Below are 18,724 nucleotides of genomic sequence, written 5' to 3'. Positions count from 1 at the left end.
CTCAGAATTTCAGTTCCATAATACACTTCATGGATTGAAATTAATTTATCAAGGACATGAGGCAGATCCACAGAAAAAATATCCACACATAAATAGAGTGTCATTTTATTTAGCCCTACATAACAGCAGATACATTACGTGCAAATACTGAAATACCGTGACAGAATAACTAATTGCTATATATACAAAACACAAGGAAAATCTTTCATTCTGAATGTTTTAATATTGGTTTATGTTTAGTGGTTTACAGCTTTATACCTTGGTTATGACACTTTCCTTTTGTTTCACTACATTCTCATCAACCAGTTCAGTTTATCTGAAGATAGCTAACAATAAAGGCCCTTAACTATTCGGGAATACAATTTTTTTGTAAAAAATATTAAAGTAAATCATGGTTTATGTTAAAACAAACCATTCGTTCTTTGTAATAAATATTTTGGTTAGGTGAATACAAAATATATAGGCCTACTGGTGATGACATAATTGTGGGAGAATGAAATTTCAGGAATGGGATTTGTAACATCTTTAAAGTGCAGTGAGGCAAATCCCACGACAGAAATTAATTCTATCCCAAACATAAAGACCCTATCGTTTCCAAAATGCCATAGCCTTCTGATAATTTATGCTATGTTCACTTGAAGTTGAAATGGGAGGTGGATGATTAAGAGGCGTTTTCTTGTGAGTTGTGGACTTTGGTTTAGATTCTTCTTTTTGGGCTGCTGATAAAGCTGAGCTTCTTGCCTGGACAATGCCACTCACTTTATGCAAAGCTTTATCACAGATGTCCTTTTCATTCTGCTGCTCCTGGAAGTGAGCCAGTTCTTTCTTCAAGGCACTGGCTTTCCCAGTGAGGATGTCTGGCGACGGACATGTTCCTGCGTCCACACTCACACCAGAATCCACAGAACTTTGCTGCTTTAAGCTGTCTGTCTTTTTAGCATTATATTTAGCTGAAGAGGAAGAACAAGCAGAGATATTACTAACGGCACTATCTGAAGACTTTGTATCATTACTACCGTTTCCCTCGCTAGAACCTACAACCGTATGGCAGACCTTAGACTGAATATTTCTACCTACCACTGAAGAGACTCTACCACGGACTATCACTTCACTCAATTTCTCACTACATTTTTCCATTTCCTCTGTTATAGAAAACTTCTTACTGAGTAAAGGCTTTGGTGGACACTGACAATGGCTGTGAGGGGAGGGAGTAGTAATGCTAGAGCAATCGCTGATACCGCTGTCGCTCCGCTCACTGCACTGTCGCATGCGGCCAGATTTAGTCAGCATCGTCTCACTGAACCCATTAATCACACTGTTAGTGTCACTAGAGGTGTTAGTGCCCGCAGGTTCCAGGTCTTCCTCGTTAAGACTCGACATCCTCGATACAGTGCCGCAGCATCCAGATAAACTAGGCCTGGGACTGCCGGACGTAGAGCTGGCATTTGAGTTGCGGCGAGTAGCTGCTGATAGCGTGGCCATGCGTCCCAGGGCACGTATGGCATTCCCTGTTTTCTGTTATTTCACAGCAATAACACACACAAAACATGCAGTTTAAGATACACACACAAAATCACATGCATTGTTAAAACTGTGACTTTGTTACAAATCTTATTTATTATGTTGGCATACACGGTCATCAGTCTCAAATGTGAACATTTAAAAGAGAGAAATGTTGCTCGTAAAGAATCAACTTTGTAAAAATAGATTTTTATATTTGGGAAAATTACACACAAGGAATTGGAACTCTTAACCCAGTGTCTGACATTGTCCTATGCGATAGGACACGGACCTACAAATGTTATACTGAAACATCATGCTCCCATAAAAATTAAAAGGCCCAGTAGTGTTCAGATGATTATAATGGCTTCTTTCTTTCCTTCCTTCATTTTTCAAGCGCTCTATGAAATTGCTCCACAACAGAAATTCCTCTTACACTGCAAACACTTGTACTTCCTGCAAAACCCTCTGGTACATGTGTCCCACCACCAATCCTACGGCTTTATTACCAATGATCAGACATTTTCAAACCCTCAATACAAAGAGGACCTTCCAGCAGTCCCAGAATATGAGTGGCACGACTCTTTCTGGAGTAGATACAGGAATATCAAACAAAGACATTCTTAGACTATATATGTCTCCAAACTTTTATGGTCACATAACAGAAATGCAGTTAGATTGTTATTCAAACACAGCACTACTTCATCTCAACAGAAATACAATATTGTCAGAAGAAGGAAATTGCTGCTTGGCACAGGAAATTACATAAATGAGAATGAAATGACAATAAATTCTTAATTTGCCTGAGTAACTAATAACGTCCATGTATGTATAGGGATTATCAGCAGCAGGAGATCTGTATCTCGTAAACAGCATACAAATACAACAACGTTTGTCCACAATTTTCAAAACCACTCCGTGACATACCTGCCATTTTCTGCGAATTATGAACTTCTTCAGTTTATCTGTGCACAACCTGACACAACTCATTTTCTCGTCATGCTGCGTCAGCCACGTGTGATGTAGACATTCCCTGGCTGTTAACCTTTTCCTGAGACATACAAATGACGAACAAATCAAATGGGTGCGGACTGAAGCCTAAGTCTAACTTACAATTTGCACACAATGACGCATTAGTCTAGGCATTTCCCCATAAATCAAATTTTATACACTTGTCCATACAAACCATACCGAGTAAAGGGTGAAAATTACCTCATTCACAAATAATGAAAAAAATAACACACATTTATTACCACTTAATGACCTTTAGCCTGATTTTCTTGTATTATGTCTTTGTGTATCCACGTGTTGTGCCCCCTAATACATTTTTTTAACAAAATGAGAGTATTTCATGCAACCTGGTATAAAACCGTGCCACTGTAGGCCATTCAATCATTACAGTTCCTAATTTTTTGTAATCAGTAATACCATCATGGGAATTGTGTGAAATTTGTCTATGGCCAGAGGAACTGACTTTCAATGCAGTGTCCTTACATTTTGTTTGATAATATATCTTTGAAAATTCTACAATGTACATTTTGGTTCAAACACACAACCCTTCTGAGTTTTTCCCAATTCAAAATTCCTGTCAGTAACACCAATATCTGCCTCTTCATTATTTTGATGATGATAATGATTATGAAGTACCATTTCTTTCATCTACAGATTATGAGAGAAAACAGTTTACCTCATTATTTGAAGAATATTTTCACATTTGTATTATGTACTCACTCTTTCCTCTTTACAAGAAGAGCGCTGATGAAATCTTTGGCATCTTGGGAAATGGCATCAAAAGCTTCGTCATCAAAGTCATAGTCTGCTCTGGTAATGTTGGCAAACGTTTCAGCATCAGTGTCTCCCATGAAAGGAGATAACCCAGATAACCTAAGATACAAACAGTTCATTATAAATCCAGAAAACATGGATTTTACAATATTTCTGTGAAAAAATATACGTGGGACACTTACAGAGTTAAAAATACACTAAAATTACTTGAAATGTAAGAAGAGGTATCATAGAGATAAATACAAGCAATACAGTAATGATGCTGAGTATTAGAAAAGGGAAGAATAAATGTAAATATGAACAATAATGAAACTAGGACAAATTTGGCTAAATGTATAAAAGGAAATAATAATATAATGGTTAGGAAAAATGGTTAAGAGAAAAAAAATGTAACAGACAGTAAGAATATAAAATAACAAAGAGATGTGAAAATTTCTGTGATAATTATGTTTTCTTGGTCATCATATTGAATATCCAGCTAATTCAATATGGGAATAAGTTGTTCAGATTCCTCAAGACACACAATTGGATTGAAATTTCTTTCCAAAGCGAGTTGTGGATAATGGTCCATGAAGCAATATAAATGTCATAAAACTGAGCATAGGGAAATTTGTACTGACAATTTCACTGTGAACATTACTTTGATTTACCCTATAAAGAGATTTTCAAGTTATAAAAATTAAATTATTTCAGAGATTAATCAATTTCATTTTCAGTTCCCATCTCAAATGATTATATGCTTAAATCTTGCAAGCCCAGTAACATACAGTACTGGGCAAGATAATGTGTTACATAGAGAAAACAGCTGGGTTGAATAGATAATAATAATAATAATAATAATAATAATAATCATCATTGGCTTCATTTTCTTAAAAATCACAAAATCAGGGTTTTGCTAATACTTACAAAACGTAGCATATCACGCCCACAGACCACATGTCAGATTCCACCCCAATTGGCTCATAGTTGATAATTTCTGGAGGGATGAACTCTGGGGTGCCAAATAAAACTCTTACCGGAGTGTCTGGACTGATTTTCTGGGCCAGTCCAAAGTCAATGAGCTTGATTTGGTGTGATGTCCGTGTGTGACACATTATATTTTCTGGCTGAAATAAAGATAAATGTTTTATGACAATGAATAAGTGGCATAAGCATTCCTTTCTATATTTTGTGCAGCCACAGCCAGTTGTGGAAAGAATTGTCAAGAGTCTCTGTTGAGCAGTTGATATTTACTTAGCTGGTGAAGAAATTCCATGAAATTCAAGTAATCTTCAGGGTTTAAGATGGAGGCAATGTGTTCTTGTCAAGTGTTGGTACCAACCTACCTACCTACCTATCTTTGCAAAAATAGAGATCTGCCCCTCTGATAATATTGGTAACACCTACAAGACTACATGGTGTCAGCAGACGATAATTGTCAAGGACAGAAACCCAACATTAAGTCACGACACGTTCATTGTATGTGGAAGATTTCATAAGAAAATTGTTGTCCATTACCTTCAGATCCAAATGAACAATATAATTCTTGTGCATGTAGTCTACACCTTCACAGATCTGACGCATGAACAAGATGCAGTCTCGCTCTGTGAGGGTGAAATCATCTGCCACGACCCGTTCAAATAACTCCCCACCAGAGATGCTGAAAAAAGACATGTCTCATGTAATTAGGGAAAGTATCTGATTTCATTTTTTTTGTAATAGTTTAAAAAATTAAAACAATTGGGCACATCTACAATAATATATGAGGACAATCACATTTATTAGCCGCGTTTTCCCAACATATCCAGTGTAAATACAAACAACCAAAACTTTGAATATACTTAGCAGTGCTTACAAACGATATGCTAAGTTTAATATTTTCTGCTTTAATAAAGGAAGTGTAAATCAAAATTGGACTACTATGCAGATAGAGAAGTGGATTTTTTTTTCTTGTTTAAAAATGCCTAATATTAATAACTTATTACAGCCATTGTATTTTTATTTTTGTGTAAAGTGTCAACTCACTATTCCAACACCATAACAACTTCTCTAGGGCTCTCAAAAGCTGCTGCCAACTGCAGAAGTTTTGGATGCCGCAAGACATTCATCACGTCAATCTCCTCCTGAACCTTTTCCCGGTCTTTGGCTTTTATGCAGCGGATAAATTTTGCTGCATACTTCTGTCCAGTAGCACGTTCCTGCACTTTGTGAACTACTCCATAGCGACCCTTTCCTAGCTCTTCCAGTACTTCATAACAGGTTTTAAACTCCTCACCAGGAGCTACTGTCACCACTCGCGGCTCAAATACAGGCACGAAGGATTCCTCTGTGAACACATGATAATGTGGGATGTAAGTGAATATGTCTTTTCAGATATGTTTAATGATACTTGAATGAATCACATAACGTTCCTTCTTTTTCCTTTCTAATGCTCACGATAAAACAGTAGCACATTCCTGTTCAGTTTCACAGATTAAGCTAAAAGGAGACAGGAACCACGTACTAAATACTATGGACTGTGAACCATAAGCTGGACTTCAGGTCTGAGAATTAATGATAAATGTGGAAAGAGTTACATAAATGGTGACAACTGATCTTAAAATGAGTGTTCAAAGATATTGGAGGAAGTAAACATAAGCAGCGAAACAGTGTGATTGACTTGTGAGATCATTTTGACTAAAGATCTAGAACTGAAGAAAGTCTGCCAGAATGACGAAGCCAATCACAGCAGTGAGCAAAATCTGAGAACATTACTCATATCTTTCAGTGAAGTGCCAGAAGAATCCCACCTTTCAGAACAAATAGTAACTTGTGATGAGATTTGTGTCATACAGTATGACCTAGAAAAAAAGATAAATAGTGAACAAAGCATTCTACCTTAAAGTTTTGTAATGTTTAAGGCAGCGGATTAATCAATAAAGATAAAAAGATTTGCCAATGCAAGTGATACAGAACCTTCCCATACAGCACAATCAGTAAAATAAGTTTTGGCCCAAAACAAATACCAGTGTGATTTGATCCCACGTGACATTTCCACATTCTGAAACTATAAGTCTTCTTAAACTCGAAGAAAATATTCAGTGAATATGTGACAACAGGACTTTCAGAAAACAAGTTTCTGTAATGTGTCCAGGCATTGCAGAGACATTGGAACGCTTATATACAGACAGAAGGCAAAATAATTCGAGGGTGACTGCACTCACTAAGACTGACTCAGTATATTTTCAAATGCAGAGTCCAAGTATTTGTCAGACCTCATATTCCCCACATTCGCAATACCTTAACCTCACCAGAATGGACAGTCAGACAGCTGATGTAAAAAAATCTGTACTGGAGCTATCTTATCTCAAACGAGACAACTCTGACCTGAGAGTTCAGTTCCTGGCCCACTAATTACCAGGTTCTCCAACTCCGTAAGGTAAACACATATTGGAATAATGTAAACTCCTTGCTAGGGAAGTTCACAGAATGCATTTTTTATACTTTTAAAAGTTTGAGTGGGTCCCTTTCCCTTGTTTGCTCTTGACTGTGGCAGACATCTTACCTGCTGTATGGGAACGGATATAAACCCCACTTACTTTGGTGCTGCTGGTGAAACTAACTCGAAGGTTAAAAATTCAGCAATATGCTACTGCAACGGACAGTCAGTCGGGCCACACATAATACGTGCATGGTGATAGTGCGTCAAAAGTTAATGCAAATTTCATGCCAATACACTTCAGGTTCCTCTGCAGTGCATCCTCAGGTTTCATTATCTTCAAAGCATTTGTATGAAGTTTCATCTGAAGAATCATGTAATTCTTTGTGTTGCTGTCAGATTACTTACCATCTGAACCCGTCTGGAAAGGCTCGGATTCCACGCTTGCCTCACTCAAACCATGGGCATTCTCTGCACGCACCCTGAACACATACCGCTCACCAGGAGTTAAGCCAGGAACCATGTAAGATAAGGAATGACACCTGGAAAACATAAAACAATGCTGGGTCTCCAATTACAACAAAAGACATACTACACGCTCAAGAATGGCCAGCCTACCGACAAGGAGTTAGAGTATATACGTATAACACAAAAACTGCGTAAAATGGAACCTGTCTCAATCAGAAAGAACTCTCACCAAAAATACAAAGTGAAAAGTAATGGAAAATTACCTCTAACTAAATGGAAATAATTTAACACAGAACTGGGCAAAATAAGTAAGAACTTAATGGAAAGTAATCTAAAAATGGCTTTCAGGGAGCGCGCCAGATTTGATTCAATTTCTGCTGAAGAGTTATTTTCCCGTTTTCTCAAACCTACCTGTCTGTCACCAACTGCCATTCTGTTTCATTTTGCTTCCTCATCTCCACACAGTACCCGGTCACCATGCAGCCTCCATCATATGGTGCGCTGCACCACGCCACATTCACAGAACTGCCACTACCAGACACTGAGGGCTTGCCTGCTGGTGGATCAGCTGGTCCTAACAAACACATTTATATTGCATGAGAGACAGGACACTCCCCCTTTTAAGGCTGGCCAGAATTACTGATATTCACCCAGAATGATGATCTTTTATTTTATAAAGTTCAAAGCAGGTAAATTTCTAGCTGTAGTCACAGTGTTGTGAGGTTTCCTTCATACATTTGTGGTCTAAATGACCTTGAACTGAATTGTGCAAAACTAAACTACTGCAGAATATTTCACATTGTTGAAGAAACAATTATAAGATTACAGGATTTTATGAAGTAACGCCTGCAACTGGTTGGAATTCTCACAGCACATTATTTACAAAAAGAATGTTGATGAAAGGTGGGACCTTACACAAAGAAACTTAATTTGCAGCATGACCTTCAATTAAAATAGTTTTATGTATCATATTTCATTCCCTCTTCACACTTGAATGCTGTATTACTCTATACATACAGAGAGGCCACTTTTGGGCCCTGTCAGCTGGGATCATTTTCTTCTTAACTCATACTTCAGAATAGAAGAGGTAGCTGTTATTGTTATCATGAGGTGAGACTATGTTTCTGTGGAACTGTGGCTGCCAGATGGCTCAGGTTCGTGAACCCATCCATATTTATGGTGGCTAACGAGACGGAACACAAACCTTTGCAGTTTGGATGCATCTTGAAGAGGAGAGTTGATAGAATAAGAGGTGAATGAATCTGGCTCAGGGTGTGTACAGTGGCGGGCTTCGGTATTAGTGGTATTAAACTTTCGGATTTTGATACTACAGTGTTTGTTTTATATGTCTGAATCATATTTCTGAGGAAAGGATGGAAACCTACCAAACTGCACGGAAGACGTCTTCAGTCAAAAGAGGGAAAGAGGTCAAAAAGGCCTATCTGTTGGGCCAGCCTCAGACCTGGACTGAGGTCCGAAACGTAGTTTTATTATTTTATAATTTAGACGATGGCCAAAGTCCAAAAGAACAATTTAACATATCTTTCAATGTCATTCAAATTTTCTCAGATGACAGAAGTTTGAAATCTACGGAGAAGCTTTGTGGAGGAAGTAAGGTGAATATGCATTTAGTACTAAATGTCCAGTCACGACAGCTGATAGAGGCAGGCAATCAGCTGTGCAAGGTTGTCTTCAACTTGTAGCTCTGTTACGATGCGTCACTTCGAAACACAGGCCTTGAGATGAATAAATATAATGTAGGGCAACTACAGTGGAGTGCACATCTTTTTTCCCTTCCTGTTTTACCTCGAAATTCATTTAATGCAGACACAAACCAATTTTCACAAAACTATCACCCAACAGATGAACTGCACTGCCTTTCACTGAATATTCACCACACAGGAAAATATTAACGAAAGTTGATCTGAATGAAGCATTTTAAGTCATGTACAACGTTGTTTCGTTTTTCTGTTTCTCACAATGTTGCAGGTTCCTGGAGTTCACGTCGCTACCTATATGATATTTGAAAATTTTCATTTTTAATCGAACCCGGTCTTGCATTTATTCTAATCGTCTTTCTCACTTGCAAGTTATACAAGTTTTCCTTCGGAATACCGAACATTGCATAAGCTATTTATTTTTTAACGGTTTCATCTGCATTTTTCAATTTGTAATAATATGTAAAACTTTAGATGTCTTAAAAGTTTATATTGCCTCACTTGGTTTCTTGACAATACGAACACATCCTCACCTACTTTTCTAACATTAACATTTGTGAGAAAAAGTGCAATATGAACCCATCACTAATTAATCACAAACGAGAACAACTGCTTCTCTTTACGTCGTTTCGTTCAGGTTCAGCCTTTATGGAACACATCGCCGACGTTAATTGGGCATAGAATGTACCAACTTGTTGCATGAAAAGCCTGTTTCGGAAAATCGGTAAATTCGGTCCGAGTTTCAAGTAAACATGGGGTTATATTGGGCCGATACTAATCAACAACCCTACTAGGAATACCGTGTACTTAGAATACTTAGCAACAACTACCGTCCTATAAATTATTCACACCGACTGAATACATTTTATAGATATCGTATAAACCCATTTCTCACTCTCTTACCTGGAGATTTCTCATCACTAGGTATCTCGTGCTCAGCGAACATCCGGACAAACTAAACCAATTCAGGACGTGAAGTACGTATGGCTTTTAGAACGTTGGATGACGTAACACAACAGAAGATAAGACGTTAAAGTAAACAGGACCTCAGAGCTTGCTTCCGTCTCGACCTATCGTCAGTAGTATAATAGAATGTTCCGGATCTAAAAAATGTTAGGTCCGCGTTTCAGGGCATCAGTCATCGTCAGCAGTGACGTGTCACTGACTTGTATGTCGGTGTGGTGAAACCATGGACTACGAACCTGCACTTGCAGTGCTGCTGTATCTCTACGCAGAGTCGTTCCTTCGCTTGTCTTCATTTTATTGGGAACTACGCAGTTAGGGCACGTAGTGACGTATTGTATATTTAAATAATAATTTATTTGAATATGTGATTAAAGTTAATGGAAATTAAGCAGGCACATACAAAGGTCGCCTTTAAGCTGTCGTACAGTTTTAAGGAGGTTGTTCGGGAGAAAATTTGAAGCAGTAAATGCAAATACTCTCTTTTTAATTCGCCATCATTTGAGATTGACGACGTTTTGTATTCTTGTGATCGTTTGACCGGGGGGGGGGGGGGGGGTCGCACTGAGAGTTCATGGAAGTGCAGACAGCTGAGGCGCAGTTATCAGGCTTGGGCACTAATAGTGGTATAACAAGCGCAGTTACAACACAGAAGCCTGGATTTACTGATTTGCTACTGAGGAGTATATTGTTTTTGCGACGGACATTCTGTCGCGGTTTTCCGTGTCGATGTTCGTATCGGAGGCAAAACCTTAACGACGTGTATTTGAAAAGGTGCCTCGTAGTCTGAGGGAAACAGACACTCACATGTCATCCGCGGAAGACGCAGTCAGTGTGCGGGATGAGGAGGGTCTGTTGAATATCGTACACGATAACCCACGAACCAGAACTCGCCACAAATATTCAGCAACAGGATGATTTTCTTGCGGCTTCGGCACTGCAGTGCCCCTCCCCGATTTGCACCTTATTAGCTTGACAGCTTTCCGGACAGATCTGACCCCGTCAAAACTATTTGCGGGGATGCACACAGACGTTCAGCATCACGACGATGTGATTACTCGCATTGAGGTGGCTGCTGCAGACATCGTACCTGGACAATTACTAGTTTGTCAGGGGCTCGACTCAACGTCGGTGAGGCATGTGTTGAGGCTGGGGGAGTACGCTTCGAGCATCTGTTGCGATTACATAAATACGAGGTGCTATCGGAAAGTTTAAAGACTGTGTCAATAGAGGGCTAACCGGATGTAGTACGAGCTTCTGCCGCTAGGGGGTGCGGCCTACATTCATAGTGAATCAGTGTGCCAGCCGTCATCATCGAATTAGCATTTGTTTCTTAGTTACGGGCGTTTTGGTAGTGCATTACACCGACCCTCCTGCGATTTCGGAATGGCGTGTGCATCAAATTTTGCTCGCCAAAACGGCTACGGAAACCTATGAAATGCTAAAGCAAGCATTTGGGGAGTCCGCAATGGGTCGTGCACAAACTTTTGTGTGGCATTCACGTTTTAAAAATGGCCGAACCTCTGTCGATGATGACGAGCGTTCTGGACGACCATCTTCGAGCACAACGCCCGAAAATGTTACGAAGATTCGGCAGGCCATTCATGAAGATCGACGTCGTACCATCAACGACTTGTGCGACATTGTTGGGATAGGCTATGGGACCTGTCAGCTGATTCTAAAGGAAGAACTCCACATGCGACGCATCCTGTCTGAGGACCAGAAGCAGAATCGACTTCTCGTTTGTCAGGAGCTCAAAGATCTTGCAAGAACCGACCCCAACTTCTTTTCTAAGCTCCGTGTGACTTCTTCCTCTTCCCAAAGATGAAAATTCAGCTAAAGGGAAGGAGATTTGAGACGATAGAAGAGATTCAGGCATAATCGCAGATGGTGCTTGACAGGCTGACAAAGAAAGATTTCCAGGGATGCTTCCAGGCTTGGCAGCGGCGCTGGGATCGTTGTGTTCACTCCCAGGGGAACTACTTCGAGGGTGATGGATGAATTTAATACCTGAGATAAGTGTACGGGTTTTTATACGCGCAGTCTGGAAACCTTTCGATCGCACCTCGTACATTCTGTGCACTCACCAGTCCCCACCACACGACAGAAAAAAGAATTACTCTAAAGTGACGACTGAAAAAGCTACAAACGGCAGAATTTGCTTTATTTCTTTCTGTCATTGCGAACATTGGAAAAAAAAACTCATGATGAAACGAACTTTCCACTTTGTAAAAACGGAAGTCACAATAATAAAAGCTACATCAACGTAAAAACGCTGTAATTTGGGAAACGGTGTCGAATCTGAAAAAAAGAAACATTTTCTGCTCCAAGAGATCTCCCTGACAACCTCCTTAAATCCTGTACTGAAGCCTTGAATCAGCCTGTAACTGTAATATTTACCGACTAAAGACTTAAAAATGGATGGTGTATGAATGGAGAAAAACTGCAACAATTAGACGGTAAATACAAGATATCGTTGATCAAGTAAATAAATTAAACCTGTTTCACAGATTATATCAACATGATGTCAAGAATTAATCAATGTTAATTGATTCGATACATTACCTTTATCAGCACTGAATGAGTAGTAAATCCAATCCGATATATAATCATCACAAAGAACGCAACTGGAAATACGAGTACGCCATATTCAGCACATTTTTGCATCGTTGACGACGACAGTTTTTAGTAGCGTTATGAATCTAAACCTTTCTTCATATTCAGTAACTTACATTAAGGCACATTTACATCTGAACTACATAATTACGTGGCTCAGAACAGTTAGAACGTCACGGTAAAGAATTTACAAGACCACAATAGCAGAGCAGGGATACCATGTCATTTGTGCAAACATCCACCTCAGAGATAATCCTCAAAGCATGATTTCTACCTCACGACTTGCAAACGACCTGTCTCTCCTCTGTACTTACAGAACTACATGACAACCACGTCTACTGCTGTGGCCTAGCAGCTTTACCCCAAGAACCACATCGCCATTACAGTTCCTACTCAGATCATAGCTCGTTTAGCAAAATAACTTCTTCATTCATATTTGGGGATACTTGGCCAGTACAAACGAGTGGTTTGAATAAGTAATTTAAAACAACTGATTTAATTTTATGATAGTGTTATTTTAATGAATTCTCACCAGGAACTAACGTTCGTGAAATTCTACTTCATAAAACAATCCGGTACACTTGTACACTCTCAACGAAGCTACGTCTAGTAACGGACAGTCACAAAACATTCCAAGCCGCCGTCGAATGTGCAGTGTCTTTCTATGTAGACGAGACATAAATTTATTTGAAAATAAAGTTCTTCTGTGCATTCTTTGATGCAGACACTTTGGATTTTTAAATAATATTGGTCTCTACAGGCTTCTCACTGAATGTGGTTTCGTAAAGCGACCGTGCCAGTTGCTAGGAACTAATAATTCAATAGCTGTCTCACACCGAAATTACAAAGCCTCAAGCCATATTAAATATGGTATTTGGGGCCTCGTGGCAATGGTTGATTCGCTATACACGAGGTTCCAGACGTGTGTTCCTCAGAACACCATCGGCTCGTAAGCTTCATTCAGGGGTTCTGTGGCACAACTGAGTTTACAGAAAACTATTAAACAAAATTAATAAAAACACATGAAGTGTTACAGAAGTGCCAAGATACTTGTGCAATAAATTAAGTGCTTTACCTTCCACAGCGACCGAAGCGAACTGGCAGTCTGCCCCCAGGCTGTTTTCCACGCTCACCACGTACTTCCCGCTGTCGTCCGCAGTGATGTTCTCTATGGCAAGGCAGGACACTCCGTCTTCCGTCGTGATCGTCACCCGACCGCCAGAACTCAGCTCGTGGCCCTGCGAAAAGAGCCACTCCTCCAGAAATTCCCCGAAAGAAATAACAAGGCCCATATAAACACATTTCATATATAAATAGTCTTGACAGTTAAACTGGGTCCGAATTTCGTTGAAGATTACGTGTGGAATAAAAAAGTTGAATGGTGTACTCTAATGAAGTACACGCGTTTCAAATACTCTGATAGGCCTACTAAAATCTAAAGCAATAGAATTTAAAAACAGGTTCCAAACAGAAGCAGAATTATAATAGATAATAAATAGTTTCCTACTGGAACAAGTAAAATTTCGTATGAAATAGCCATAACTTACCAATTTTGGTAATTCCAGACAATGTTAAGAAACCCGCTTCGGTTCAAAGATAATCTCCTTTGAAATCCTATATTTTAGCCGTCTCATCACTTTTACATAGCATCTAGACATTTAAAAGAAAATATTTTATGTCACCAGCGATGAAAGTCATGAGACGCATATATATATATTTTGCAAAAACTCGACAAGGACCCAATCGAAAATAAATTAGCACAACACAAACAAAACTGGCCAGATCATGTTAGAAGGGCAAAAACAAATCAGACACCCAAACCAGCCTCTTGACTAGAGACCAGTCGAAACAAGAAAAGTCTGAACGACTACTAGACTTATAACATCCGAAGGGCGAAACAGCTCATTTATAGACTCAACGTCGTGACCAGAAGAGTAATAATTTGTTGTTTACTATTTTCATACTTCAGTGGCCAAAATATTAATTTATTGCGTAGAAAATGCGACTAAGTATCACACTGTGCACTCTGAAATTAGTTTCCTTGTGCTTCTTTTAGTAAACTTAGAAATTGGGAAGAAAAAGGTAATACGCTCTGAACTGCGCATTTAGAGGGTGGCACTTGTCGTCATTCGATGACGAGCAGAGATCCTGGAATCCTATCATTGCTGTACTGCGTCACTCCTCCTACATGCAGTTTTACGACTGCTCTTATAGCCGCGCTGTGTGCGGTTTATCCAAGGGCAGAGAAACGTACAAGTGCCCACTGTGAGGAGACACACAGGCAATCTCAGAGGCAGAATTCCATCTGTCCCCAAATTTCATCGCGGGGAAATCTCCCCTAAACGTTGTCCGTCCGGCCAGGTTTTCTAGTTCGTATCTGCACAACATCCATGAACTGACCTCAACGAAGCACATTCCTTACAGACAAGCTGATAGTTGTTAGGCACTCGAGAATTACCCGCCCTTTTCTGTGGTCGCAAAAGACCTCCGTCGGTCCCAGTCCTGAGCTAGATAAATCCTGTTCACACCTTCCCATTCTATTTTCTACGATATATTTTAATATTTTCTCTCATCTATGCCCAGGTCATGGTTTTCCCTAGTCCCTTCAGGAAAATTATCGGACAATATTTTAAAGTAAGCTACGATCGCACACTGCCATTTACTATTCAAACATTATTCATTAACCGCTGTATCAGTCGATACTATTATAGTCTGACTCACAGTGTCGTTAAATAAACCACAATAAACAAAGACTGAGGATCTTAGAAAACAATGTGCTGATCAGAATAAGACCAAGACAGAAAATAAGTTACGGTAGGATGGAGAAAATTACGGAATGAAGAACTCATAATTTGTAGGACAACAAATCGAGAGGTGGGCAAGAACTGAGGCACAAATGGAGTGAGAAATTCACACAAAACTTTAGTACGATAAACTAAAATGAAAACGTTTCTAGGGAATCTTCACGTTGATGGAGGATAATATTCAAATTAAACTTAAAAGTGGAGAGTGAGTATGTGGACTGGATTCGACGAGATCAAATTTAACATGGAAATGGACATTCGGGTTCCGTAAAACAAGGGAAATTTCTTGATCAGCTGGCCAACCATGATTTTTAAAGAACGTTATTCCATTATATACTTGGCTCACCAAGGACTGTTTTCGGCAGTCACATGAAGGAACGTACAATTAACTCGAAGTGGGTCCGAGTGTTGGGACAAGAAATACGTGTAGAAGTTTCATGTGTAAATCTCTTGGCAGTAACTCAGGCCAGCTCTTGGAAATACGGAGATGAGGATGGATTAAATTAGGTTGTGAGGGTGTGAGTGGATGAAACATGCACAGGGCTCAGAATTGTGTCATGTGTCGAACTTTGGTATTCGCAGTGTTGCCTAGTGTGACCTAGTGGCCTACTAAAGTAAGGCGAGAACTAATTAAGGATCTGAGTTTATAATTTGAAATTATCTATTACAAAGTTAGTTTCTACGTATAGCATACGCCACTGGTGAGGTGCTGTGAAACTAATGAGTACGTGCTTAATTACAGTAATAACATTTTGAGAATACAGAAATCGCAAAAAGATATATACATTCAGTGAATGAAATAAAGACATTTAAATAAACCCAACCATTACATACGTGAGGACTGGCACTTAGTCAATTATCGAATTTAGTGCAGGTGCTCAAATGACCACCGTCAGCTTTGACAGAAGATACCAAAGATGCTGCTGTGTATACATTTTGAGACACCCTGTGTTTTAGAAGAAGCTCTATCATCAACAGCTTCAATGAATGTCAAGATCTACTTCAGCCGGCGGAGGTGTTGACCTCCATTCGTTGCAATTACTGGGAAACACGAGTTCAAGATTGACTTAAAAGGAGAAAAGAGAACTTTTCACGCAGTCTTGACAGCTGTCGTGCACAGAGGATTTCTTCAACAGTATTCGCTTTAAATTTCGCCAACTTTGGGTCTGTGTTGAGCTGCAGAACACATACTTTGCACCCTGCACACACCCTGTACGAAACGAGATTTGTCCACAACTAACTCCATACAGTCCTTGAGAACTACACAGTCGCTCAGACACACAAGAAATTCCCCTCCTTTTATGAAACCCAAAGATGTAGCTCCATATTCCTAAAAGCCCGCCACCTGACCCTATCGCGAGCCAGATGAATCCCTCCCACCCTATTTCCTCAATACCCATTCCGATAATATCCTCCCATCTAGGCCTACGTTCAGAAGGAAATGAGTGAGTCAGAAACAGTGATTTATTTTCTTCCTTTTCTGGACTACAGTTCGTATTCTTATAATATTAAAAATGCAACATTTTTCATAAACCATTTTTCGTGCTTTCCTCTGACGTTCATTACATACAACAAAATTAATAAAGTCTCATATTTCTTTGTGATAGGTTCAATGACATGCTCGTGGTGTTATGAACCGCCCATATGAGCATTTCATTGTTTCTCCTTGGACAGAGTAAATGATTTCGCATGAAACCCAGTCAGTGCCCAACACGAGACGATGTTTTCAAGTTGCAACCAGATCTGGTACGAACATTTCTGGTCTGGTTCCCAGTTCGAATCCGGTTTTATTCTGTGTGTACATGCAAACAGAACCAAACACAAAGCGGCTTACACAACTTTGTGTAACACGCAAACTGTCTCTGTAGGCAAAGGCAAAATACGACAAGCAACATGGCGGTCGCCCACTGACTGCTGGGCTGGAAGCGATATGGAAGGAAGTGGTCGTGGAATAATTTCACGTGCGACGTTAGGCAGTTTCACTATCCTGATGGCAACGACTAACTTCTGTAACGCACGAAGTGTGTCGAATGAGCCTGGAGGAATTGGTCAGTTCTAAAATGCTTTCCGAATAATCGCCTGGAAAAACTAAAGGAATAAACCGAAACTCTCTGTCAGGATGGGCGGAAACCTGGCAAATATTCCGAATACAAGTCGAGAGCTTTATCTGTTCCTCAGTGCAAACAGGTACTTACCGCTTTCAGCCAGCGAACGAGAGGGTGGGGCACTCCGGCATACGTCGCCTTCAAAGCGACCCTGTCCCCACGGAGTGCTGTGGTGTCGCAAGGCCCCCGGATCAACACGGCCGCCTGCCCAACCTCGTCGTATCTGTCGTCCCCATCGCTCACCGCCAGTTCCGTCCTCGCCACACACTCCTCACCGCCTGACATCCCGCTACGCGCCACGCATGTCACTTGTCCGCTGTCACACAGTTCCACTGGGCAAATGTGGAGTATATGTACGTCTCCGTCTGACTCCACCTGCAAACACAACAAACCGTAGCCCAATGAGTGGTTTCTTGGTTCCAAGAACCCTCTCCATGCTACAGACGAACTATTTCCTCCAAAACACCGTCTTAGCATTATAGACTACCATGAAGAGGCTGCAGTGTGACAAATTGTACATTTCTGCCTCAACACTGCTAAAAGATTAAGTTTCAACTGTTCCTGTAAAGTGGGAATACGTAATAAATTTTTATTCAAATAACTCACCATCGTCACGAACTTTTAGATTTGATATACGTAAGAAATTTCTTTAACGAGAAAACTGCGTTCAACAAATTGCTGGGCATTGGTTGAATAATGAAATAATTTCTTCCGCACAAAATTTTTGTGTATCTGTAAACCTGTATGCAATCTAAACCATCTGATTTTAATGGTAGTTAAGCTAGTTTTGTAGTTCCATTTTTTGTTCACGATGATATAAGAACCTCTTGAATTATCGTGCAAGGCAGTCTACACATACAGCTTTATTAGCGGCCACGTACTCCACACACCATAATGTTTACATGTAATTTATTCCAAATGCATGCTCCATTCACATGAATTCCCTTACTCCTAAAACCGACATAAAAGCAACCCTGCGGGCCCGACAACCGGTTTCCTGCGGTACCCTATAAAAGTTTAACTCCATAGAAATTTTCCAAATATGGACCAATGAGCGTTCAATCGTTTCCATTCAATCCGTCACACACACAATGTGACACACTTGTGATCAGGAAGTCCTGAAATCTGGTAAGGAACCAGAAGGTCCAGTACCGTGTTTGCAAGAATCTGTCAGTGTGCCTTATCCTGAGCCACTTTAATCCAGTACACACCTTTACAGCCGATATCTTTAGGAGCCCTTTTAATATATCATCTCTTCTATGCATAGTCTCCCAAGCGCCCAATTCCATTCCGATTTTCTAGCTAAAAGTTGACATAAATTTCTCATCTCTTCCATGAATGTTACGCTATATACTGTAGGCTACTGTC

At 39.9% G+C, this 18,724-nt stretch overlaps 1 protein-coding gene across 2 annotated transcripts in view; it reads right to left on the bottom strand.

Annotated features, from left to right (window-relative positions):
- Window positions 1–89: 89 nt before the first annotated feature.
- LOC110827701 (uncharacterized) overlaps window positions 90–18,724 on the bottom strand; it is a 145,403-nt gene continuing 126,768 nt past the window's right edge. The window contains exons 38-48 of one of the 2 annotated variants that reach the window (XM_087352165.1): window positions 17,447–17,731; window positions 13,523–13,685; window positions 7,562–7,724; window positions 7,091–7,224; window positions 5,290–5,590; window positions 4,783–4,924; window positions 4,192–4,391; window positions 3,232–3,384; window positions 2,428–2,551; window positions 1,128–1,515; window positions 90–992 (exon numbers count right to left, since the gene is read on the bottom strand). In XM_087352165.1, coding sequence (XP_087208291.1) covers window positions 586–992; window positions 1,128–1,515; window positions 2,428–2,551; window positions 3,232–3,384; window positions 4,192–4,391; window positions 4,783–4,924; window positions 5,290–5,590; window positions 7,091–7,224; window positions 7,562–7,724; window positions 13,523–13,685; window positions 17,447–17,731 — 2,460 coding nt within the window. In that variant the 3' untranslated portion in view covers window positions 90–585. The remainder of the gene's footprint in view (window positions 993–1,127; window positions 1,516–2,427; window positions 2,552–3,231; window positions 3,385–4,191; window positions 4,392–4,782; window positions 4,925–5,289; window positions 5,591–7,090; window positions 7,225–7,561; window positions 7,725–13,522; window positions 13,686–17,446; window positions 17,732–18,724) is intronic. The other variant, XM_087352164.1, reaches the window with a different exon arrangement.

Source organism: Zootermopsis nevadensis, unplaced genomic scaffold, assembly GCF_977971745.1.
Source record: "Zootermopsis nevadensis isolate Lab colony 2312 unplaced genomic scaffold, Znev_1.0 Znev_ptg000020l, whole genome shotgun sequence".
NCBI lineage: Eukaryota > Metazoa > Arthropoda > Insecta > Blattodea > Termopsidae > Zootermopsis > Zootermopsis nevadensis.
The sequence above is the reverse complement of the archived record's forward strand: the minus strand, read 5'-3'. Positions and strand labels throughout refer to the sequence as shown.